General features: G+C 41.9%; 1 protein-coding gene across 2 annotated transcripts; it reads left to right on the forward strand.

Annotated features, from left to right (window-relative positions):
- Positions 1-40: 40 nt before the first annotated feature.
- Positions 41-12,523, forward strand: FAM136A (family with sequence similarity 136 member A). Of its 2 annotated transcripts, none has more exons than XM_073653594.1 (3): positions 41-350; positions 5,406-5,546; positions 7,242-12,523. In XM_073653594.1, the coding sequence occupies exons 1-3, from the start codon at positions 264-266 to the stop codon at positions 7,437-7,439; spliced, it is 426 nt and encodes a 141-aa protein (XP_073509695.1). In that variant the 5' UTR covers positions 41-263; the 3' UTR covers positions 7,440-12,523. The 2 variants fall into 2 exon arrangements, with proteins under 2 accessions (XP_073509695.1, XP_073509696.1); XM_073653595.1 differs by lacking the exon at positions 41-350 and adding an exon at positions 2,807-2,994.
- The last annotated feature ends 13,469 nt before the right edge of the window (positions 12,524-25,992 follow it).

Below are 25,992 nucleotides of genomic sequence, written 5' to 3' on the forward strand. Positions count from 1 at the left end.
ACTGTAACAGAGGGGAACGTGAGATAAATCACAGTGCAGCTGTGGACACAGCTGTATAACGTCGTACGTGGAGGAGCTGGTCCGCGCCATCTTTCTACCTGCTTCTAGGTTATACATGTTGTTATCGCTCCCTGATGCCAGAAACAAACTTGGCGGATAGTGATGCCGAAGCGTCCTAGGATACAGGAAGTGACGCAGTAAGGGCGGAAGCGCGATCCCATGCCCTTGGAGCCCATGCTGCTGCATGTTTCTACTACATAGAAATGGCTGAGGAGTATCAGAACCGGCTGCAGAATGCGGTGGACGGTATGGTGAAGAGCCTGGAGAGGGAGAATATCCGGAAGATGCAGGTGGGAGAGAGTGTGACCAGTGCCTGGACCTGCCCAGTGCAGGGACTAATAATGGCCAGCATACCATGAACCCTTTAAGGACGTAGGAGATTTTTATATATTTTATTGGTTACACTTTTATTTTTCCTGCTCTTCTTACATGAGCAATAATGTTTTATAGCAGAACTTCTGTCATGGATGGAGAAATGCAAGCGCCCAGAGAGGTTCTGTGCGCCTCATCCAAGAGAATCAGGCCGATAATGCAAAAACACACTCTGATCAAACTCATGGTGGGATCTGATCCTCCTGGAGGAGGAGAAGATGGAGAAAAAATAGTCACAATCTTCTCCATTCTGTCAGTGTGCGGAAATCAGACTGCACTCAGATGTCATCCAAGTGCAGTCTGATGTTTCCCACACACTCCTTGACTTGCACGGCTGAGTGCGATCCGAATATCAGATCAAACTTGGTCATGCAGAGATTTGTTTTTTTTTCCTCAGATAGAAAATATGCTTGTCTGCACCTACCCTTACAGTGAGCAGCCCGAGGGTGCACTGCTGTAACCACACATCAGTCCCCTGCAGCGCAGTCGTGGGGCGCTGATGCAATAGAAGGCTGATTTGTGCTATTGCAGGATATAGTATAAGCAATCCGCCGACCACAGGTTCAAGTTCCCTAAGAGGACTAAAAAAATTAAGTAAAAAAAAAACCTTCAAAATTTGAATCCTCTTTTTCCACCATTTAAACTCAAGATCTTAAAACATTAAAGACATTAAAGAATTAGACTTATATTGGGTGCCTGAAAAACACATATAAAATACACAGCTGCCTGTTCAGAATCACAGCATCAAAAAGGGGAAAAATCCGGCATACGCTCCCAGAGATATAGGTCATGCCCCCTTGGTAGAATATAACCCTAAATAATAAGGCCCATACCTCTGGAACTGTATGGCGGATTTTAAAAGAACAGAAAAGAGCAAAAACTGCCCTCTTATGACCCAGTGATGGTGGTTACATGGCAGCGATCTGAGCGAGCTCTGGACACTGCTGTGATAGCGAACACCTGCCCTGTGTGGCGTAGGCTCTGCTCCTGCCCCATATACCCATCCCATGAAGGGTATGCATATGTCGCGGAGCGGGAAGGGGTTAATTAGCCATCTGGTGACCTGTGTTATTATATGCAATATCAATATGGCTGTGTTATCATTCTGCCTATCATCAGAGAAGTGCTGTTATAGTCATGTGACCGCTGCAGCCAATCAGAGAATTCATCTGTGCTATGACTTGCACAATGGCACATTTATCACTTTTGCAGCCGGTGCAGCACTGCCCTGGATCCATAGGGATGACAGAAGGGCGAGTACACTTCCGATTGTTATCTTGAAAAGATCCGTGTCTAAGGGAAACATTTTTTCAATGTTGGACAGCCCCTTTAAGGAGTGGCTTGAGAAACATGACTTAGAGATGATGGCGATGACTTGGTCTGTAAATTTCCCAGATCTTATTCTGATCGGGCCTCTGCGGGCTATCCCGATAACATGGCCACACCTTTTATCCTACTATTAACCTCTTGGTATCTGATACCATAGGACACCTTCAGAAGTCTAGTGACCTCCAAGCAACCACAGGTCCAGAGGTGCTTTATTATTTTGAGGGTGAACACAATATTCGGTTTATGCTGCAACCATAGAAAATTATTACAATTTCAGCGTCCCCAGTGGTTGATACTTTTTAATAACCATTAAAAAGTAACAACCACTGAGGACTCTGAAATTTTAATATTTTTCTATCTCCCCACTAACACGATAGAAATATATATATATCTTATTCATATTCATGCTGCAACCATAGACATCATGTAAAGTCACTGCAGTGCACTAGTGTGGCCACAAGGTGGCAGACGTGTACAAATGATGACATACAGTGTTGTGTGAGGTCTCCACAGTTGCAGAAATGTCATTGGTTTCATGATCAGCTTATATAATTATCTTGTGAGACCCTCAGACACCTTTGATCTTATTTTAGCAGACCCATGATGATGAATACTTTTGAGGCTGTATTTTGTTCTTTTAATTTGCACCTTTTGTGTTACTGTCTGTAAGGAGAGCTGTGTGTGACATACTTCTTTGTGTGTACATGCCCCCACGCTGTATCGCCTCTGCACTGGCGGTGTAATGACCGTGCTGCCCCCCCGGAGAAGATGTGCAGAGGTGTCTTCTCCAGATTATGTACAGTCACATAGAGGGCATTAGAAGGGGCATGTAAGGCCGTTAGGAAAGTAAATCTGTGCGTCAGGGGACTACAGTAGGGTCCTGATGATGGCCGCCGGCCCATGATGGACTGCACTGAACTCTGCTCTTTGCTTTTGACTGTCTGGTTAATGTTTGCGGAGATGCCTCCAGTAATCGTTGGCTATTTTCTACTGCAATATCATTTTTAACCCCTTATTGATCTGCCATCTAAAGGTTTTGGGAAAACTCCTGTTCTTCTGCTGCAGTTTTGTTTAAAAGGGAACCTGTGAGGCGATTCATGCCGCCTAAACCACAGGCAGCATGAATGGAGTTGGTGTTTAATTCTCCGGCACGTCAAAGAAAAGCCACTAGGATCCTTCTGGGGACGATTTGGAGACTGGTCTGGCTCCGCTCCCGGACATCTTTCCCATCCGGTGTGTACATAGAGAGACTTGTCAGTCACCTGCAGCAGCGCTGGGAAGAGGCGGCCAAGGAGTTTCAAGGTGTATATTCTCTGAAAGGCCTGAGCGTTAAGGAGAATAATATACCTGGCTGCAATTGTGGTTTGGGTAGCAGGACTCACCTGAAGGGTTCCCATTAAAATGAGACAAATTGTCCTTTACTCCTCCTCCTCAGGTCCAGCGCTGAGTCTCCGCCGCTGCTCTGGCGTCTGTTACTATCTACAGTGCTGACGTCATGTTGACATTGCCAGTAATGGAGCTGAGCGTTTCTCATGCCTTCAGCTCAGGCAGAGATGCTGATCTCACTGATGCGTGGGGCTGTCAACGTGACATCAGAGCTGCAGGGACTCGGCGCTGGACCCAGGAAGGGTGAGTTAAGCACAGGTTTGTTTGTCTTTTAAAACCAACTGCAGCTGAGGACAATGAGAAAATCCCTTTAATGAGCAGTCAGTGCTTTTAGCTTTTTCCTGTCCACATTTCAGCAGCCATTTTTTTTTTTTATTACTGACATGTCTGTATGAGGCCTTGTTTTTTTTTTTGCAAGTATTATTACGTTAGTTTTCTTCCCTATTTTGCAGGGTACAAATAAACTTTGTGCAATTTATATAATTTAGCAATTTCTTGAATCCTTTTTTATTTTTTTTGTTAATTTTATTGCTTTTATGATTCATGTTTCACAAGCAGTTGAATGCATTCTTCAGGTTATTACGGTTGTGTGGATACCTAATGTGTGTACGTTTTTTGTTATAAAATGCATTTCAGTACACATTTATATGAAAATTCACGTATTCTTTTGGTGATAGAGACTTTATTTTATTTTTTTAATTACATTTTTATTCGGCCCTGATGTTTTGATGTGATCTTTTTTTTACATAATGTTTCTTTATCCATATACAGTTATTATTTTTTTTTTCTCTTTATTTTGCATTTTTATTATTGTAATTGTGGCTTCTTTTGTAGCCCCCGCATACAGGGGACAATAGCCCATTACTGTGTCAGACGTCACTGGCAGCCTATCTGGGTCTCCTATGCAGGTCACTTCCAAACAGAAAACTGGTGTGTACAGGTGCATATTAAGAGTAGCCATCTCCATATGTAAGTAACAAAGTTGCACTCTGTAGCTCTATAGCATGCAAACATGAAATATATGAAATTGGAATTGCATTACTGCTCTAGAAAATAATTAAAATGAAGATACTTAGCGCAAAAATTGGCCAATTCATGTGTACCCGGCAGCCACAATAAGGCGACTCTCTCTGCTGGGAACCTATCTAGTGTGAATCCTCTCATGGGCTAAGTATCTTAATTTTTCATATTTTCTAGAGCAGTAATGCAATTCAGATTTCATATATTTCCGTTTGTATGCTATAGCGTTGCAGAGTGCTACTTTATTTGTTGGTTACTATGCAGGGCAGAAATACGACGATCATTAGATTCAATCTACGCATCTGCTTTGCTATTGCTTTTATTTAGCACATAACGTTGTATGAGTTCTACGCTGCCAGCAAAAGAGAAGACAGAAGCCGTAATAAGCTCCGTCTGTCTTCTGTGCGGGGTCCCCGGTTGTGTCGGTCAGCCCAGGACCTGACTGTTGCTGCTAGATTGCAGGAACTTAAATATAAAAGGCACAAAATAACAAAAAACCCGAAACACCAGAAATCATGTTAATAGCAGGTGGTGGTCTTAATGTGAGTACAGGGGTGCCAGGTCCTCCTTGCTGGTGGACTGGAGGCCAATACTGGTGTAAAAGCAGGGCGTCGGAGTCGGTATAAAATGGTCCGACTCCTAAAATATATAATAAATTGGGTACAGTAGTTCAATGCAGTTTGTGGGGAATATTTTTTCATAAGAATTTGGGAAAGTTATGAAGGGTCCTATAAATGTCTGTCCTACTCCTGATCTAAGGATCTAGACTTTTAGCTGAGATGAATCTGGGCTACAGTAAATTTATCACTTAAACATGAGCCATGTATGAGGGAGTCTGAGTCATAGAATTGAGGAGTCGGAGGTTTGGCTTACCGACTCCACCACCCTGTATAAAAGGATAGAGAGTAGGACATAATGAAAAAAGTTGAGAGACTTTATTCGTGTTTGTTTTTTAAAGGGATCCCAGCCTTCAGCTCACGGAATAAACCTTTTTTTACATATTGATTGTTAGTAATGTGGGTCATACCTGAGAGTTCAGTGGCGTTCGTAGTGGCACTGTCATCTTTGCCACTAGTCACTCATTACGTCACATTTCTGTGAGACCACCAGTACGTATACCTGGGGCAGAAGGGAAAAGATAAGGCATGGTACAGCAGTCACTGCCCTAAATAGAGCCCTGCATCTGTATATTATGTGTTCAGGAACGTGACTTTATTCCACTCTGGTTCTTCTTTCAGGGGAAGATGTTCCTGTGTAGTGCACAATGCTGTGATAACGAGAAGGCCTCCATGCAGCAGGTGCACAGCTGCATCGAGCGCTGCCATGCCCCCCTCGCACAGGCGCAGAGTCTGGTCACCAATGAGCTGGAGAGATTTCAGGTAAGTCCAACAATAATCTCAATACAATTTTTTTTTTCTGTATAATCCAGCAGGGGGCAGCAAAGTTCTATTGTAACCAGTGTTCATGGTTTTCAGGATAATGCTGCATATGGCAGGGGACAGTTCGTTACCCCGGGGCGGCAGGGGACAGTTCGTTACCCCGGGGCGGCAGGGGACAGTTCGTTACCCCGGGGCGGCAGGGGACAGTTCGTTACCCCGGGGCGGCAGGGGACAGTTCGTTACCCCGGGGCGGCAGGGGACAGTTCGTTACCCCGGGGCGGCAGGGGACAGTTCGTTACCCCGGGGCGACAGGGGACAGTTCGTTACCCCGGGGCGGCAAGGGACAGTTCTTTACCCCGGGGCGGCAGGGGACAGTTCATTACCCAGGGTTTTATGTGTCCTAGTAAAGAAACCATGTGATAAGATGGAGCTTACTAATTCAAGGAGTTTTCTAGATATAATTTTGCAGTGCATCAGTATCAGCTGAGTAAAAATCACAGTGAGCTGAACTCCGCCACCCACTGCCGCCGCCTCGGGTCCATGTTGATAGGACAAGCATCGGTGATCTCACAACTACAGCGCATGACCACTACAGACAATCACTGGGCTCAGCGGTTTTGTGCCGCGTACTTAAGCATGACCGCTGAGCCCAGTGATTGGCTCCGGGGGGAACGTCCTGTAGTTGTACTACAAATACTGTAAACCCCTTTAAGGCTCTGTTTACATCTGCGTTGTGCCTTACATTCATAACAGAAGCCACCACGCTCTGTCGGATCTGTGCTACCAGTGATGGCAGCAGTACCCATTGATTTATATTGGGGCTGTGTCAAAATATCCAGCGTTTTGATGAGAGGAATATCGCCACTTGCGTTCCTTTTTTTTCATGTTAAAAGTGCCAAAATCTGAATCCGAGATGTGGATGCAAGCAGAGCCTCAATATTTTGGGGAAATTTTATCACGTTCTCATCACTTTTTCTAGCCTACGTATCTACCAATTTTACTACACCCTGTTTTTTTTTGTGGAAAAATTTGGGAACTGTTAAATTTTTTTTTTGTTCTCTTTTTACTTGAAAAGTGGTCAGAATGTAGCGAAAGCCTCCACCGATGTCAGCACTGCTATAATTTACTCCAGGTATTGGCATAGACTTGCACTATGATTTGTACCATTATCACGTTTGGCAGCTGGAGTTCATTCATGGACAGTTTTTAAAGGGGTTTTCTGTTGAAAATGAATTATCGCCTATCCACTTGATAGGGGGTAACTTACTGATCGTTGGGGGTCTGACCACTGGGACCCTCAGCAGAATGGGGACTGCTATCTCCGTTACGAAACAGAGCTGCAGGTCGGATACGTGACCAATGCTCCATTCATTCCCTATGAGGCTGCCATAAAAGATGAGCGCAGGCCCATAGGGAATAAATGGAGGAGCGGTCAGGCATCCGCACTGCTGCTCCATTCTAACAGGGGTTAAAGTATCGGGTTCTGCCAATCCGTGCAGGTCCAAGGTGTCAGATCTTCTCCGATCCATACACAGCCCCTTTAAGACTGCCTGTACGGGCCCATAATTGGCTGCATGTAACTTTTCTGGTGACACCCCCCTGTATTTCGCTTTAGACTTATAGTACATGTCCATTCACATTCAATGCTACAGAGTCTTGATTAATGTCGCTCCCCTGAATCCTCCTCCCCCCTAGGATCGCCTTGGCCGCTGCACAATGCACTGCAATGACAAAGCAAAGGATTCCCTGGATTCTGGAAGTAAGGAATCACATGCAAGAACTCAGCTGGAGAGTTGTGTGATGAAGTGCGCGGAGGACCACATGAACCTCATCCCCAGTATGACCAAGAAGCTGAAGGATTCTCTGGCTGAAACTGACCGAAAGACCTCCTAATGATGCGTCTGTGAGGTTGTGATCGGTTAACCCTTACTGGGGTCTTCCGCAGGCTCTTGGTCCTCGGCGTTGACCCTGCAGATGATATCATGAGTAGGACCTATACTGTCATTGGTTTAGGAGAATCTGCACAGTTCATCAATGATGTCTCATAATCTGCCCCCATTTGGCAAATTCCCAATTCTGTGTATTTTTTACATTTTCATGGTGGAATATATGAAACTGAGAAAACTTATTTACAGTGAAAAATGAGCGCGGACATTGCAGCTGCAGTAACTGTCATGCTGTCTACTATAGCAATGTATAATATAGTAATGGTCCAGTGTCACACTCAGAGGTCCATCAAATGAAATGATCCAAAAATATACATAATCTCATGTTATTTTTCCTAGAAGGGGATTTTCAATTTTAAAAAATTATGTGTAGGTATTTTGAATGCAGTAAGATTTGTCACTAATGTTCAGTCTGTAGCTGGAATGCCTCTGCAAACCAATCTAACATGCAATCACTGACGTTCATCTCCTGCTTGTGTCACTTTCTCTCTTCCCTTTAATGTTGTAAGGGATGTCACACCATATACATCTTACCTGCAGTTTCCTGGCTCTTCCCCCCTCCCTATGTCTTAGGAGGGATTGTGTTTCACATGCTGGGCAACAATGCAATGTATAGTGAATAGATGAACAGCCAGTTTCTTAGTAGCAGATCTTGTATTTAAGGACAAAGTAATTGCAGCACTACCTTACAATTTGCAATAAAGGGGCACGCAGCCAGCTGTAAATAAGGGAAAAAGAGTGAACTTGTATAAAAACACACAGGTTACCAGCCAGTAGTTTTCATAGTACACATATACACATATGGATAAAATTGTTTTTACCCTTTTGTTAAAGTAAGGCCTCATTCACACGTCTGTTTTTCTCACAGACTGATTATTTTGATCAGACCTTGGTCCGAGTTTCATCAGCTTTTCTCATACGTGGAGAAAAAAATAAGTTTCCTTTCTGACACTACGTGAAAATCATACCACACTCAGATCTCATCCAAGTGTGGTCCAATTTTTTTCACGGACCCTTAGACTTGTATTGCCGATTTTTGATTGATTTAAAAATCGGACATGTCTCCCCAATTTTGTGTAGACTGCTCGGTACACAAAAAATCACAGACATGCAAATGGCCCCCTGGACTATCACAGGTACGAGTGCTATCCGTGAAAAACACGGATAACACCTGTCCAAAAATATCGGACGTCTGAATGAGGCCTAAGAAAAACCCCAAAATAGTCGCTGAAATAGCTTGAATACCTTTTCAATTTGTCATCAATTTTCCTCTCGTGGTCACGACCAGGGAGGTCTTCTACAGTCCCATCAACCTTAAACTTCTGAATCATATGTGCAACTGTAGTAACAGGAACATCAAGCTGTTTGAAGGTAGTTTTATAGCCTTCGTCTTTAACATGTTTGTCTATTATTTTCTGTCTAATCTCCTGAGACAAATTTCTCCTTTGGACCAAGTTCATGGTGGTACACACCATGATACCAAACAGCACAGTGACTACTTTTCACCTTATAAATAGGCAGACTGACTGATTACAAGTCTCTAGACACCTGTGATGCGTTTTACAGGACAAACCTTAGTTGCACATGTCTCTATGGTCAAATTATTTTCAATCCATCAATCCATTCTAGGGGTACCATAGTTTTTGTGCAGGCCATTTTCATTTTTTTTTTCTTTTTTTACTTTTTCCGAAAGTAATGTCTGATTCTCGTTAGTTGATATTCAGTAAATTGAAATTGAAAATTACTGTTTCAAGTTATTTCAGTGACCATTGTGGGTTTTTCTTGCTTTAATAGAAGCATATCAATACTTTTGTCCATGTGTGTAAACTTGAAAAAGTTTTAGCCCCCCCCCCCCTTTGCAGTATTTAAGGTGTCCTTTGAGCTGTCTCTTCATTTGCAATGACCCGGACTCTGTCCATTGATCATATCTCAGTTTCTCCCCTGTGGCTCTCCTGGTCTGTTGGCTGTATATTGATGCTGTCACTCATGTGCGTAGGGGGTGGGGCTTGGCAGTGTACAGTGCAGAGAGCCGAGGACATTTCAGATGAAGAGAACACCCCAAGGACATCGTGATTACAGTTTTTAGAGTCTTGTATGCAGTGAATGGCTGCCATCTCGGGCACAGCTCGTAGCCTGTAAATCACTGAATAGGACTGAGCAATGAACTCCTAAGCAGCTCAGGCATTTCAAAAGTTATACTAGATCTTTGTCACTTTTTCAGGCGTCTAATGTGACTTACAGCTTGGTCAGTACGAGCACAATGGGTCACTTTCAACTGTCCCAGAGTGAAGAATGTGTCATGTTTCACCATTGAACCTGGTATTATAGCCCACTCATAGCGAGACCTGATTCCGCCATGTCTCTAGCATTACGTGGTTTCTTGTTTTCCGAATGCCGCCCTTGAGTGGGTTTCCTTTGGATCCTGAAACTGTCAGGACGCTCCCATTGCCCACGTGGAGTCTGGTTCCTTACATGCCTAGATATGAAGCTTCATTCCTCTGTGCTGTGTCACCACAGCCTGACTCACCCACAGCGGGAGCATGGCCTCCGTCACAAGTTAACCTCCTGCTGCCCTCCTGGGGAGATCCTGAAGGTGCAGAAACATTTCTTTGTTTTGACTTTTATAGTTTGTTTAAATTATATTTTTAAAAAGATAATCAGATTTTGTATCATTATTATAATGTTTTTGCCTAAAAAAACTTTAATTATGAAATTGAGTTATAGGCGTTGCCCTAGTTAATTTTTACTGTATTATGGCATATGGAAATCATAGGATGCAATCAGTAGGCAGGATTGCTGCAAAGGACCTAGCGTTGCCCCTTGTAACATGGTGCCCATTCATTGCACCCCTACTCAACTTTCTTTATGTCGTCAAAATGGACAATGTATCAGAGATACATGATGATTTTCACTTGTGTTACACCCCATTCCCCAGGAGCTGTGGTCCCATGTAATGTCTGTATACTTTCTTTTGATTCCTCCACTGCCCAGGAGCTGTGGTCCCATGTAATGTCTGTGTACTCTTTTGCTTCCTCCACTGCCCAGGAGCTGTGGTCCCATGTAATGTCTGTATTCTCTCTTTTGCTTCCTCCCCTGCCCAGGAGATGTGGTATGATCAGACCATGTTCCTGCACGGTCAGACACAGCCATTACACCGTACACAGCAGGGGCACATTTATAAGATTATCTCAGCGCAGGAACATTTTATTTAAACACATCCAATGGTGGAAATTATTATTATTCCAAGATCTATTGGTTAAAATCAACTTTTGTTTATGAAAAAAACACTTTTTTACATGTGTTTGTTTATGCACGCAAAGGGAACCTGTCAGGTCAGATAACGCAATTTACCTGTAGATGTATGGTTAATCGGCAGGGTAATAGCTTTAGGAAGGTGCCTGACCGCAGTACTCAAACTGCGGCTTTTAGGAGAAAATAAACTCTTTCTCCCAGGAGCCGCCGGCTTTCAGTCAACCAGTCGGCTACAGTCACTGCTCGCAGCACTGTGAATGGCGGCTATTAGCACGCCCCGGCAGTTTGAATTGCAGCTCATAGTGCCGTGCATCAGTGCAGAACCGGGTGTGCTTATAGCTGACTGTAGCTGCCGCACATTTGTATGACTGAAAGCCAGCAGTTCTTAGGAGAAATTAACTTTTTCTCCCTGGTGGATGCAACACTTTCAGTACAGCGTTCTTGGACCTGACAGGTTCCCTTTAAAATGTAGTGCGGTGGGAATAAAGGAGCTTTTTTCTTTTTTTAAATTTAGTGGCTCTACTGGATACTGAAGTTGCAATGAAATAATAGTTTATTTCTTAGGCACAGGATTGCTACACTGAGGCTTATCACAAGTTGACATTTTTTAGACGCAGGGCTGTTACACTGAGGCTTATCACAAGCACATAGTTGTGTGTTGGAAATGCTGGAATGCAGAGTCTTTGCTCCAACCGTCCTGTGTGTGATCTGTGATTAATCTGTGGCTAAGTGTATAACCTGTAAGTGGAGCCTGGGCCAATGTCTGCATTATTTCCTTACAGCTATGTACAGTAATTACACACTATAGAAAAGTGTCTGAGCTGCCTGGACTTAAAGGTGTGGTCCCATCCTACACTGTCTAGGTCACTCGGGACATGACAGTACAGTGCTATGATCTATGTCTCCATGAGACATTTCTTATATTTCTATGGTAAATCTTATGCTCCAGTCATTCTCCAAATATCTGATTTAAATGGTCACATCCTGTATCATTGGTGCTGACCCGGCTGTGCACCAACATTGGGAAAAAGGGGATTTCCAGATTGTCTCTACATTTCTCTCAATCACATGGTGAGATGATAGCAAATCTTCTGCTATTGATACTTTGTTAATTCGCAAAAAACTAGAAGAAAACCAATGAGCATACACCCTGCAATAAGTAAATGAATAGTAATAGTACATGTAAATAACATAGGGTACTCAGCTGACACTATTTTAGTTAAAAAAAAAAACATAAAAGCCATCCCACCGCGACAAGATGTACCCAATTGGGACGGTCCCTAACTCTGGTAACAAGGGCTATGGAGTTAGTAAGCCGAACCTCCGACTCCTCATTTTCCCTGACTCCGACTCCCGACTCCCCTACTGCCTCACTACTGATCGTGTACATAAAGTGCAGCAGATTCATCTCAACTAAAAGCCAAGATCCTTAGATCAGGAACAGAACAGACATTTATAGGACCTTTCATAACTTTCCCAAATTCTTATGTAAAAATTTACAGCACATCCTGCATTGTACTACTGTACCCAATTTATTATAGATTTTAGAAGTCTGAGTCGGTATAAAATGGACCGACTCAGACTCCACCAAAATGGACACCGACTCGGACTCCACAGGCCTGCTAGTAACTCGCCTCGCTATGTGCCAGGAGACCTCAAAATAGACGAGGGCAGAACAGGACCCAGACCTGACTGTTTCGCACTTGCTGTAGAAGGCTAAATAGACAAGATGCACAATGATATAATTAGATTGCAAATAAAGTATTATTTCCATACTTATCTCACTGTCTTAGTGTCCATTTTCCTTGTCCATGAAAAGAAAATTTTTAAGTTTTTCTCTTGCCTTCCTGACTTTGTCTTCCTGGATCCAACATACGATTCTGTTGCAGAGAAGGCGAATTCCTTCGGCTTCCCTCTATACTAGGTCTCATTCAAACGTCCTTGTTTTTTCACATACACAAAAAAAAAAAAAATCCAAGTTTCATCAGTGTTTTGGTCCCAAGTTAATCAGTGTTTCATAAGTGATTTTCACGTATGGATAAATAAATGACACAGCTTTTCCTATTGGTGGACGACAAGCTCACATTTAGTGGCCAGTGTCAGGCAGCTGCTGCAAAGGCAAATAAAATAATGGGATGCATTTAAAGAGGCATAGATGTTCATGAGGAGAACATAATTTTACCTCTATACAAGTCACTAGTGCGACCGCACTTAGAATACTGTGTACAGTTCTGGTCTCCGGTGTATAAGAAAGACATAGCTGGGGGTGCAGAGAAGAGCGACCAAGGTTATTAGAAGACTGGGGGGTCTGCAATACCAAGACAGGTTATTAGAGGACAGGGGGGTCTGCGATACCAAGACAGGTTATTAGAGGACTGGGGGGTCTGCAATACCAAGACAGGTTATTAGAGGACTGGGGAGTCTGCAATACCAAGACAGGTTATTAGAGGACTGGGGGGTCTGCAATACCAAGACAGGTTATTAGAGGACTGGGGGGTCTGCAATACCAAGACAGGTTATTAGAGGACTGGGGGGTCTGCAATACCAAGACAGGTTATTACACTTGGGGTTATTTACTTTGGAAAAACGAAGGCTTAAGGGTGATCTTATTACTATGTACAAGGACCTGGAAACCATCTGCAGTGACTTTGAAGACTTAGGCAAGAAAGTGAAAGAATTGGGAGCGCAGGTGGTCTTCTCATCCATCCTCCCAGTGGATGGCCATGGAACAATGAGGTGGAACAAGATTCTACAGGTGAACAACTGGCTACGTCGATGGTGCCGTCAACAAGGATTTGGATTTCTGGATCACGGAATGAATTACCTATACGATGGACTACTTGCTAGAGATGGGGTGCACCTTACGAAGACTGGAAAACATGTATTTGGAAGTCGCCTTGCTACACTCATCAGAAGAGCTTTAAACTAGAACAATGTGGGAAGGGAAGCAAAAGGCCAGAAAAAGCCATACAGCTGACAAATACTATTGAGATCTCTGCTACTGGAAGTGGAAAAGAAGAACAAAGACAAAACAATTTAAATAATAAAAATATGGGAGGAAGAGAAACCAATCACAAACTAAAATGTTTTTATACAAATGCACAAAGCATGGGCAACAAACAAGGAGAATTGGAACTACTAATGCAGGAAAAGGAATATGATGTCATTGGAATCACTGAAACTTGGTGGGACGATACACATGATTGGAATAAAAGGCTAAAAGGATACAACTTATTTGCAAGAAACAGACTTGATAAACGAGGAGGAGGTGTCGCATTGTATGTTAGAAAAGCATATATCTGCACAGAGATTGAAGCTTCAGAGACTGGGAGTTCTGTGGAAACTGTTTGGGTAAGAATACAAGGAGAGAACAACGGAAAGGACACCATTGTAGGCATTTGCTACAGGCCACCTGGGCAAGCTGAAGATATGGATGAACTCTTTATGTATCAAATGACCAAGTTCTCCAAAAAATATGACGTAGTGGTCATGGGAGATTTCAACTATCCAGACATTTGTTGGGAATCTCAAGTAAAACTAACAGGTCAAGCAAATTCTTATCCTCTCTTGCTGACAACTTTATCTTCCAAAAGGTAGGGGAGAAAACAAGGGGATCTGCTACTTTGGATCTAATCCTTATAAACAGGGAGGAAATGGTTGAGGAGGTAAAGGTGGCTGGGACCCTAGGAGGCAGCGATCATGCTATTATAGAATTTTGGATAACTAGAGGAGGAAGACATGTGAAGACTCAAACTTCAAGGTTAGATTTTAGAAAGGCAGATTTTAAGAAACTCAGAAAGAGAATAGGAGGGATCCAATGGCTGGATGTCCTTAAGGACAAAAATGTCCAGGAAGGATGGGAAATTTTTAAAAATGAGATTCTCAAAGCACAATCGTTAACAATCCCGAAAAGTAGGAAGAATGGGAAGCATTTAAGGAAACCAGGATGGATGAACACAGAACTTAAACACATGCTAAAAAGAAAGAAAGAAATGTTTATTAAATGGAAAGAGGGAGGCATATCTAAAGAAGATTATAATGCAGTCTGCAGATCCTGCAGGGCACGTATCAGGTTAGCTAAAGCTGACAATGAATTAAGGCTTGCAAGAGATGTCAAAAGCAATAAAAAAGGATTTTGGGGGTATGTCAAAAGTAAAAGAAAAGTCAAAGATGCTATAGGATTTTTACAGGATGAAAATGGAGAAATGGTAAGAGAGGATGTTGAGAAGGCCGAACTTTTTAATTCCTATTTTGCATCTGTTTTCTCTCAGAAAGAAAATGTAACATCAACTGATCTTCACTGTCCTTTTAAAGGAATAGAAGAATCCAAGTTATCTGTAAACAGAAAGATTGTGAGGGAATATTTAGCTAACATAAATGAGTTCAAGTCTCCAGGTCCAGATGAATTACACCCCAGAGTACTGAAGGAGATCATAGAAGAAATTTTAGAACCACTCTCCATAATCTTTGAAAATTGTTGGAGAACAGAAGTCCCAGAAGACTGGAGAAGAGCAAATGTTGTTCCTATCTTCAAAAAGGGGAAGAAGGTGGACCCAGTGAGTCTGACTTCTATACCAGGAAAGATCTTTGAACAAATTATTAAACAACATGTATGTAAGTACATGGATAAGAATGAAGTGATTAACCAGAGTCAGCATGGGTTTGTAACTAACAAGTCATGTCAGACTAACTTAATTTCCTTCTATGACAGAATCACTGACTGGGTGGATCAGGGAAATGCTGTAGATATAGTATATCTTGACTTCAGCAAAGCATTTGACAAAGTATCTCACACCATCCTTATTGAAAAAATGACCAAGTATGCAATGGACCAGGCAACTGTTAGGTGGATTCATAACTGGCTTAGTGATCGGACTCAAAGGGTGGTTGTAAATGGCTTCACATCCAGCTGGATGAATGTCTCAAGTGGGGTACTACAGGGCTCCGTCCTGGGACCTGTATTGTTCAACATCTTTATCAATGATTTAGATGAAGGAATTGAGGGTAAACTGATTAAATTTGCTGATGACACAAAGCTAGGAGGGATAGCTAATACTAGTGAAGAGAGAGAGAGGATTCAAAAAGACCTAAATAAACTGGAGCAGTGGGCAGCAACCAACAGAATGGTTTTTAACAGGGAAAAATGCAAAGTACTACATCTGGGCAGTAAAAATGAAAAAAGCATATACAGAATGGGAGGAATAGAGCTAAGCAACAGTACATGTGAAAAAGACTTAGGTATACTAATAGATCATAGACTGAACATGAGTCAACAGTGTGATGCAGCAGCAAAAAAGGCAAATACAATTCTGGGACGTATTAACAGAAGCATACAGTCTAGATCACGTGAAGTCATTATCGGTCTTTACTCCTCTTTGGTCAGACCTCATCTGGAATACTGTGTACAGTTTTGGGCACCACATTTTAAAAAAAGACATAGACAAACTGGAGCAAGTTCAGAGAAGAGCGACCAGAATGGTGACTGGTCTGCAGACCATGTCCTATGAGGAACGGTTGCAGGATTTGGGAATGTTTAGCTTGCAAAAAAGAAGACTGAGAGGAGACTTAATAGCTGTCTACAAATATGTCAAGGGCTGTCACATTGTAGAAGGATCATCTTTATTCTCATTTGCACAAGGAAAGACTAGAAGCAATGGGATGAAACTAAATGGGAGGAGACACAGATTAGATATTAGAAAAAACTTTTTGACAGGGTGATTAATGAGTGGAACAGGCTGCCACGAGAGGTGGTGAGTTCCCCTTCAATGGACGTCTTCAAACAGAGGCTGGACAGACATCTGTCTGAGATGATTTAGTGAATCCTGCTTTGAGCAGGGGGTTGGACCAGATGACCCAGGAGGTCCCTTCCAACTCTACCATTCTATGATTCTATGATTCTACAAGTATATGAGGGGACAGTACAAAGACCTTTCTACTGATCTTTTTACTCTGAGGCCTGAGATGGGGACAAGGGGGCATCTTCTACGCCTGGAGGAAAGAAGGTTTAATCATAATCACAAATGGGGATTCTTTACTGTAAGAGCAGTGAGACTATGGAACTCTCTGCCGCATGATGTTGTAATGAGTGATTCACTACTAAAATTTAAGAAGGGCCTGGATGCCTTTCTTGAAAAGTATAATATTACAGGTTATATATACAAGACTCCTTGATGGGGCATTGATCCAGGGAACTAGTCTGATTGCCGTATGTGGAGTCAGGAAGGAATTTTTTTCCCCAATGTGGAGCTTAGTGTTTGCCACATGTTTTTTTTTTTTGCCTTCTTCTGAATCAACATGTTAGGCTATGGGTTGAACTAGATGGACTTATTCTTCCTTCAACCTTAAAAACGATGTTACTATACATTGCAATGTTAATCATGGACAGCACACGGACTGCCCCCTGATATCATCTGGGCTGTGATTTTTACAGACCTACAGACTAGTATTGGAACCTTTCATCGATGATGCCTGTAAAAAACAGACACGTCTCCTTAAATTTTGCATGGGCACAGTCTGAAGCCCCCTTACCCCCTCCCCCTCCACGGACATGTGAATAGCACTGTAGATTATAATGGCTTTGTGTTTTATCCACAAATAGAACTCGTGAAAAACTGACGGCTGAATGAGGCCTAAGTGAGCCTGGATGCACAGTGGTGTGAAAATCTATTCCAGATAATATATTTTATGAACCATGCACAAAAAAAAGACAGACATCTGAGTTTGGACGGATTCAATGAATGGGTCATGTGAATGGACAGCCCATGGATCCTTGTTGCACCTATGTGCTGTACGTTTGAAACTCAGATGTGTGAATTGGCCTAACAATGATAACAAAATCATACCTTCCAATTATGAAAGGCAGGAGATTAGTGCGGTACCATGCCCTTCATCCTGCCTAGTCCGTTTTGTGCTTCCCTTGGTGAAGCCACTTTGTTCCCACACAGTTTAATACCTCTTTTATGGCCTACAGTTGAATCTAGAATTTTACATACACTATATAAAATGACACATACCCATGTTTTTCTCCATATCTGACATAAAATCAGAATAAATCTTTCCCATTTTAGGTCAATTAGGATTACCATAATTTTTAATATTTGCCACAGGCCAGAATAATGAGAGAGCGAGAGAATGTTTTAAGGCATTTTTATTACTTACTGCAAAGTCAAAAGTTTTCATACATTTCATTAGTATTTGGTACCATTGCCCTTAAATTGAATGACTTGGCTCAAACGTTTGGGGTATCCTTCCACAAGCTTCTCACAATAGTTGGTCGGAATTTGGGCCCATTCCTCCTGACAAAACTGGTGTAACTGATCCAGGTTTGTAGGTCGCGTTGCTCGCACCTGCCTTTTCAGCTTTGCCCATAAATTTTCAATAGGATTGAGATCAGGGCTTTGTGATGGCCACTCCAAAACACGGACTTTGTTATCCTTAAGCCACTTTGTTACCATTTTGGCAGTATGCTTCGGGCCTTTGTCCATTTTGAAGACCCATTTCCGCCCAAGCTTTAACTTCCTGGCTGATGTCTTGAGATGTTGCTTCAGTATTGCCACATAATCTTCTTTTCTCATGATGCCATCTATTTTGTGAAGTGCACCAGTCCCTCCTGCAGCAAAACAACCCCACAACATGATACTGCCACCCCCGTGTTTCACAGTTGGGATGGTGTTCTTAGGCTTCCAAACTTCTACCTTTTTCCTCCAAATGTAACAATGGTCATTATGCCCAAAAAGTTCAATTTTAGTTTCATCAGACCACAAGACATGTCTTCAAAAATTAAGGTCTTTGTTCCTGTGTGCATTTGCAAACATTAATCTGGCTTTTTTATGTTTCTTTTGGAGTAATGGCTTCTTCCTGTCAGAGTGGCTTTTCAGCCCATGTTGATACAGTACTCGTTTCACTGTGGATATTGACACAATCTTACCAGCTTCCACCATCATCTTCACAAGGTCTTTTGCTTTTGTCCATGGGTTGATATGCACATGTCGGATCAAAGCACGTTCATCTCTGGGACACAGAATTCGTCTCTTTCCTGAGCGGTATGATGGCTGAGATTCCCATCTTGTTTGTACTTGCGTATAATTGTTTGTACTTGCGTATAATTGTTTGTACAAATGTATGAGGCACCTTCAGGTATCTTGAAATTGTACCCAAGGATGAGCCAGACTTGTGCAAGTCCACAATTCTCTTCCTGATATCTTGGCTGATTTCTTTAGACTTTCTCATGATGCTACAGAAAGAAGCAGTGTGTTTTGGGTGTGCATTAAAATACATCCACAGGTGTGTCTCTAATTAACTCAGATGTTGCCGAAAAACAGAAGCTTACAAACACATGACATCATTATATGGGCAGTCCATCATTGTTTAAAGGCATAGTAATCTTAGTGTATGTAAACTTTTAACTTTTAAAACATTCTCTCTCTCTCATTATTCTGGCATTTGGCAAATATTAAAAATTATGGTAATCCTAATTAACCTAAAACGGGAAAGGTTTATTCTGATTTCATGTGAGATATTGAGAAAAACATGCATGTGTGTCTTTTTATATAGTGTATGTAAACTTCTGGTTTCAACTGTACATGCTGAATGACACCTATGCACTGCTCTTCCTACACAGCATGACGCCCCCACCGTGCCTCCTTACACAGTATGGTGCACCTATTACATATTATTATTCCCCAGCAGTGTTCCCCTTATGCAATGATGCTCCTATACACATTATGGTGCACCACCACACAGTATGATGCCTCTACAGCTTCCCTCCACATTCCCCACCGCCTGATGCCCACACACTATCCCCCCATACATTTTGATGCCCCCACAATTTCCTCTCCACACATCATGATGCTGCCAAAGCATCCCGCACACAGTATGATGCCCGACACACAGTATGATGCCCCCACGGTCTCCCCCTACACTTCATGATGCCTCTACTTTACTCCTCCAAGCATTTTCATTAGATAAAAAAACAATGGTAACCTATATTACAGACTGAACTGCAGTGAGAACCTAATGGAGAAGGCTTGAAGAAGCAGTGAAGCGTCTTCTTAATAGTGACTGTCCTGCCAAGCCAAATTTACTTCAAGGTTGCAATGAAAGTCACAGAACATGCTAAAGAATATATAAAAAAAAACTGCAGGACCCCTAGTTCCAGCTAACGTGCTCATGCCATTAATCATGCAATAAGTCATTGGTAGAGTAGGAGAGAGGAAATCTTCTACTGCCAATGAATAACATCAATATGCACCTCACATTTGCAAAAATATAACTGAAAAACCTCAATACCATGAAGGATTATATTCTATGAATGGATGGGTCAGATGTAAAATCCTGGTCAAATAGGTCCCATTATGTAAGATGTAAAGTAAGTACAGGACTCCGCCAGAGTACCAGCAGTATGGAAATTGGGATATTGTGAGGAAAGTCCGACCCATGAGCAATACTATAGTAGAACTTAAATCACACATTTCATGTATAATTACCTACGTTTGAGTCTGAAAGAAAGCATGTGAGAGTGGTATCACATCCTACAAAATGTGCCGCAATTGTTACACTGTAGTTCAATTAATGTTAATGTCAGTGAGGACAAAGGTGTTACTTACTCATAGTCCCCAATTAAAAACCTTTGATAAGTGCCCACTTACCATGTGCTATTTACAATAGTGGTGTCTTCTTAGGTGACAGACAGGCTTTCGGCTCCTCAGGCCCCAAGACTTGGTGCAACTACTGCCTCTTCACCCCTATAGCTACGCCCATGAGGATCTGTAACTCTCACGCTTCTTCATGGTCCAGTTTTAAGATAAACAGAGATTATCCACCCTGTAAAATGAGTGATGCCCAGCCATAATCATACTGCCCTACCCTTAGCAGGGGGATTTCCAACCTGTATTTGTTTTTTTTTTACTTACCAAAAATTGCAGTTTTACAGACAAATAGAAGAATTTTAATAAATGCAAACAATGATATATAATACATGTGCATGGTTCAGATACTAATCTGTACACATTAGTAGCATTTATTGGGAACTGTAGAATGATGAAATGTGTTGTCATTGAATTTATGAATGGTTGTGACGCAACCATGATGGGGAGGGAAGAGTAAGTAGTATATACAAGGTCGTATGACACAACTATTAGTGTATGAGGTTGTGCATTTTCTATAAATTTTTAGTCTAAGATCTCTTGGAATGAAAGAAGGTGCATTCCTTCCTTGACCTCGGTTCATCAGACAGGTGCGGTTCTCATCCACCGATATCCCAGAATTCTGCTCTCTGTGTATCTACTTTGTTAGTCAAGATGAATAATAAGCATCGGTGTAGATTCACACACAGGAAATGGATCAATCATTGACGCAATCTGTGAAGGTGACTGAGATGTCTGAAGAACAACCAAGATAAAGATTGTCCCAGTCAATTGATTGACTAATATAGAACCTGTGTGTACTTTAAGACTTACTTGTGTATATTTTCTAAATTTGAGACCATAAAGGATAAGAAAATTGTTAGCAATTGATGACGTGTATGGTAGGACCAGTCTTGGTTTTGATGACGTGTATGGTAGGACCAGTCTTGGTTTTGATGACGTGTATGGTAGGACCAGTCATGGTTTTGATGACGTGTATGGTAGGACCAGACTTGCTTTTGATGACGTGTATGGTAGGACCAGTCTTGCTTTTGATGACATGTATGGTAGAACCAGTCATGGTTTTGATGACATGTATGGTAGGACCAGTCTTGGTTTCTGAGGTCCATTGCAATAATAACTAACCATTCTGTTCATGTTTTGTTATCCGAATCCATATAATTCCCTCTATTTTCCAAATTTAACATAACATCTAAATTCCAATAGTATGGAGCATGATGAACGAAATTTGCACTTGTATGTCGTTCAACTATTAGCGGACAGGACAGTGCAGAGGAAGATACAAAGGGATGAAAAAAAAAAACAAGTTTTTTTCATATCACACAGAAGATTTCTTAAAATGATGGTTTTTACTCATGCATATGAGGTCCATAGATATGCACTTTTCCATTGGTATCGAATAAATCTTGTCTTTGAATGCGGAAATACTGTTTAATGTTGACTGGTTGGTAATAGAGTGCCGTGCCATCTTAGCAGTCAGTAGATAATTGTAGTTGCATGTTGACGCGGACTGGCAGACCGGAATATCGGAGGATCCTCTAGAATTAGCACTACCCACATTTATCTAGTTGTTAACCCATATTTTAACGCGCATATTATTCATTGATTATAATCTGTATGGATCCCTCTCAGAAGTCATTGGTTATTATAATGTGTAGTCCATATTAGAGTGAACCTGACAACTTCAACACTTCGTATAGTTGCCCATTCTCAACACAAGTGACCAGCCAGCCCCCTTAATACATGTATAACTCAAAACTTACAATATTCCTTGTACCTAAATATGTTCTCCCTTTCTTGCATGTTTGTTAAGCTACAGTCGTCTGTTATTGCAAATTTTCCTGTACCTGCTTTTATCTTCATTTATTGAAAGGGGTTGTCCTATAAGCAACATACAGTCTATATAAAAAGTCTACATATCCCTTTTAAAATGTCATGTAAAAATATCATACCAACAAGAATAATTTCCGAACTTTTTCCATCTTCAATGTCACCTATAATCTGTGCAAATACATTGAGAAATAAACTGAAATAATTTTGAGCGGGGAAATCAAAATAATAAAACTTAAATCATGTGCTTGCATAAGTGTGCACACCCTCTTATAATTGGGGATGTGGTTGTGTTCAGAATTTGGCAATCATATTTTAACACGTTGCGTAGTAATCAGTACACTGCTGCCATCATTTACAGTAATTCTGATTAACTCCATATAAAGTTTAGCTGTTCTAGTAGGATTTTCCTGACATTTTCTTAGTTGCATTTTACAATAAAAGCCATGGCCCATAAACAGCTTACAACACAGCAAAGAGATCTTCATTGTTGAAAGTTATCAGTCAGGAGAAGGGTACAAAAACATTTCCAATATATTAGATCTACCATGGACCCCTGGAAAGACGGTCATCCAGAAGTGGTTTAAATTGTCACAAGAGTGACATTACTTAGAACTGTACATACCTCAAAAATTGATTGAGGCTTGCAAGTGGCTTACAGCAACAATAAAGAAGCTGCAGGAATTTCTGGCAAGTACTGGTTGTGCACTGTATGTGACAACAATCTCCTGTATTCTTCATATGTCTGGCCTGTGGGGTAAAGTGACAAGACGGAAGCCTTTTCTTTCATAGAAAAACATCCAAGCCTTGCTATGTTTTGCCAAAACCTACATCAAGTCTGATGAGACCAAGGTTGAACTTTTTGGACATATTTCCAAAAGGTATGTTTGGCGCAAAGACAACACTGCGCATCACCAAAAGAACACCATTGCCACAGCGAAGCATGGTGGAGGCAACATTATGGTTTGAGGCTGTTTTTCATCAGCTTGAACTTGGCTTTTAATCAAAGTGGAGGGATTTGTGAACAGTTTGAAATATCAGTCAATTTTGCAAAAAAACCTTCAGGCCAGACATTCAGTGATCATACAAAATAGGTTATTGTAAATGGTGTTTCTAGGGTATCCTAGAACTTTCAGCAGCCAGCATAAGTACAGTCTGCATAACACAGGCAGTGGAAGAGCAGTTTACTTTGCTTCTTAACAGGTATGCAATACTAATTAATGTATACATATGCTGCAATGGAATGAAATTTCAGAGCGTATAATTTGGGAGTTAGATCCATCCCAACCAGTTTTTATTCCCATGATCTCGGTGAGATTTAGTACTAAATTGGGTGTGTGTGTGAACGCAGTCATCTTCATCTTACAAGGCGACAGACTCAAGCTTGTCAGGGCCCAAAATAGCACTTTCCTGGAACACTTCTGATTAATTAGCATCCTGACACTCATTAGTCTCTGTTTATGTTTCACATCAATTGGGTAATCCAGCCGCTCTTCTGTTCCCATATTACAAATCGGCACTGTCCTTTAAAATTAAATTTGTGTAAATGATGAAACTGGAATAACTTATACAACTAGGGTAAAAAAATTGACATCTAAGATTGCCAAAAACATTGACCTAGAAATGCCAGTCACCACATATTCCAGAGATGGTGAAAGTTAGTGAAGGATAAATGTGGAAGCAGCTATTGGTATGACACTGCATTATCAGGATTAAGAGGACTGGACTGTATCAATATTAAGTGTAGGCCGAGTAGGCGGATGTTTAAGGCGTCATTAAAGAGGGATAGGCCGGAATTTATGGAATTTAAAAAAAAGAAAGAATGTTCTTAATTTAAACATTTTTGCTAGAGCTGGTAGTAATTGATTCGCACATCCTATTCCATCGGCCAATGCAGTGATAATTGGCTGATGGACGCAAGATGAAGTAGAATCATAGAATCATAGAATGGTAGAGTTGGAAGGGACCTCCAGGGTCATCTGGTCCAACCCCCAGCTCAAAGCAGGATTCACTAAATCATCTCAGACAGATGTCGGTCCAGCCTCTGTTTGAAGACTTCCATTGAAGGGGAACTCACCACCTCTCGTGCCTGCCTGTTCCACTCATTGATCACTCTCACTGTCAAAAAGTTCTTTCTAATATCTAATCTGTGTCTCCTCCCATTCAGTTTCATCCATTGCTTCTAGTCTTTCCTTGTGCAAATGAGAATAAAGATGATCCTTCTTCAATGTGACAGCCCTTGAGATATTTGTAGACAGCTACAGTCTTTTTAAGTACAGCGTCTTTTTTCGATTAAGCGACCTGCCCTGACGTCATTGTTGTGGTGTGACGCACATGTGACATTGCACCATTTTGGCTAATCAAAAGAAGAGTCGCATATACCGCCACGTGGGAGGGGATACTTCATCTTGCGTGCAGCAGCCATGGACCCACTGTCATAGCCGATGAAAAAAAATTGCTCCAACTCTCATTTTTGCCAGTCAGCACTTCCCTATATACACTGCTCAAAAAAAATAAAGGGAACACTTAAACAACAGAATATAACTCCAAGTAAATCAAACTTCTGTGAAATCAAACTGTCCACTGAGGAAGCAACACTGATTGACAATCAATTTCACATGCTGTTGTGCAAATGGAATAGACAATTGATGAAAATTATTGGCAATTATCAAGACACACTCAATAAAGGAGTGGTTCTGCAGGTGGGGACCACAGACCACATTTCAGTACCAATGCTTTCTGGCTGATGTTTTGGTCACTTTTGAATGTTGGTTGTGCTTTCACACTCGTGGTAGCATGAGACGGACTCTACAACCCACAGAAGTTGCTCAGGTAGTGCAGCTCATCCAGGATGGTACATCAATGCGAACTGTGGCAAGAAGGTTTGCTGTGTCTGTCAGCGTAGTGTCCAGAGGCTGTAGGCGCTACCAGGAGACAGGCCAGTACAGCAGGAGACGTGGAGGGGGCTGTAGGAGGGCAACAAACCAGCAGCAGGACCGCTACCTCCGCCTTTGTGCAAGGAGGAGCACTGCCAGAGCCCTGCAAAATGACCTCCAGCTGGCCACAAATGTGCATGTGCCTGTACAAATGGATAGAAACCGACTCCATGAGGGTGGTATGAGGGCCCGACATCCACAGATGGGGGTTGTGTTCACAGCCCAACACTGTGCAGGACGCTTGGCATTTGCCACAGAACACCAGGATTGGCAAAGTCGCCATTGGTGCCCTGTGGTCTTCACAGATGAAAGCAGGTTCGCACTGAGCACATGGGACAGACGTGACAGAGTCTGGGACATCATGTCTCGCTCCATCCACCAACGTCACGTTGCACCACAGACTGTCCAGGAGTTGACGGATACTTTAGTCCAGGTCTGGGTGGAGATCCCACAGGAGACTATCCACAACCTCATCAGGAGCATGCCCAGGCATTGTAGGGAGGTCATACAGGCACGTGGAGGCCACGCACAATACTGAACCTCATTTTGACTTGTTTTAAGGACATTACATCAAAGTTGGATCAGCCTGTAGTGTGTCTTTCCACCTTAATTTTGGGGGTGACTGCAAATCCAGGCCTCCATTGGTTAATAAATTTGATTTCCATTGATGATTTTTGTGTGATTTTGTTGTCAGCACATTCAGCTTTGTACAGAACAAAGTATTCAATGGGAATATTTCATTCATTCAGATCGAAGATGTGTTATTTGAGTGTTCCCTTTATTTTTCTGAGCAGTATATATACATATACAGTACAGACCAAAAGTTTGGACACACCTT

The sequence above is a fragment of the Phyllobates terribilis genome, unplaced genomic scaffold, assembly GCF_046119375.1.
Source record: "Phyllobates terribilis strain yellow unplaced genomic scaffold, ASM4611937v1 Scaffold_11__3_contigs__length_659146591, whole genome shotgun sequence".
Classification (NCBI taxonomy): domain Eukaryota; kingdom Metazoa; phylum Chordata; class Amphibia; order Anura; family Dendrobatidae; genus Phyllobates; species Phyllobates terribilis.

Bases quoted from the DNA above. Each gene is read 5' to 3' on its own strand.
- FAM136A (XM_073653594.1), top strand. From the start codon at position 264: ATGGCTGAGGAGTATCAGAACCGGCTGCAGAATGCGGTGGACGGTATG. The intron at 351-5,405 runs GTGGGAGAGAGT...TTCTTCTTTCAG, and splicing joins AGAATATCCGGAAGATGCAG to GGGAAGATGTTCCTGTGTAG. The intron at 5,547-7,241 runs GTAAGTCCAACA...CCTCCCCCCTAG, and splicing joins ATGAGCTGGAGAGATTTCAG to GATCGCCTTGGCCGCTGCAC.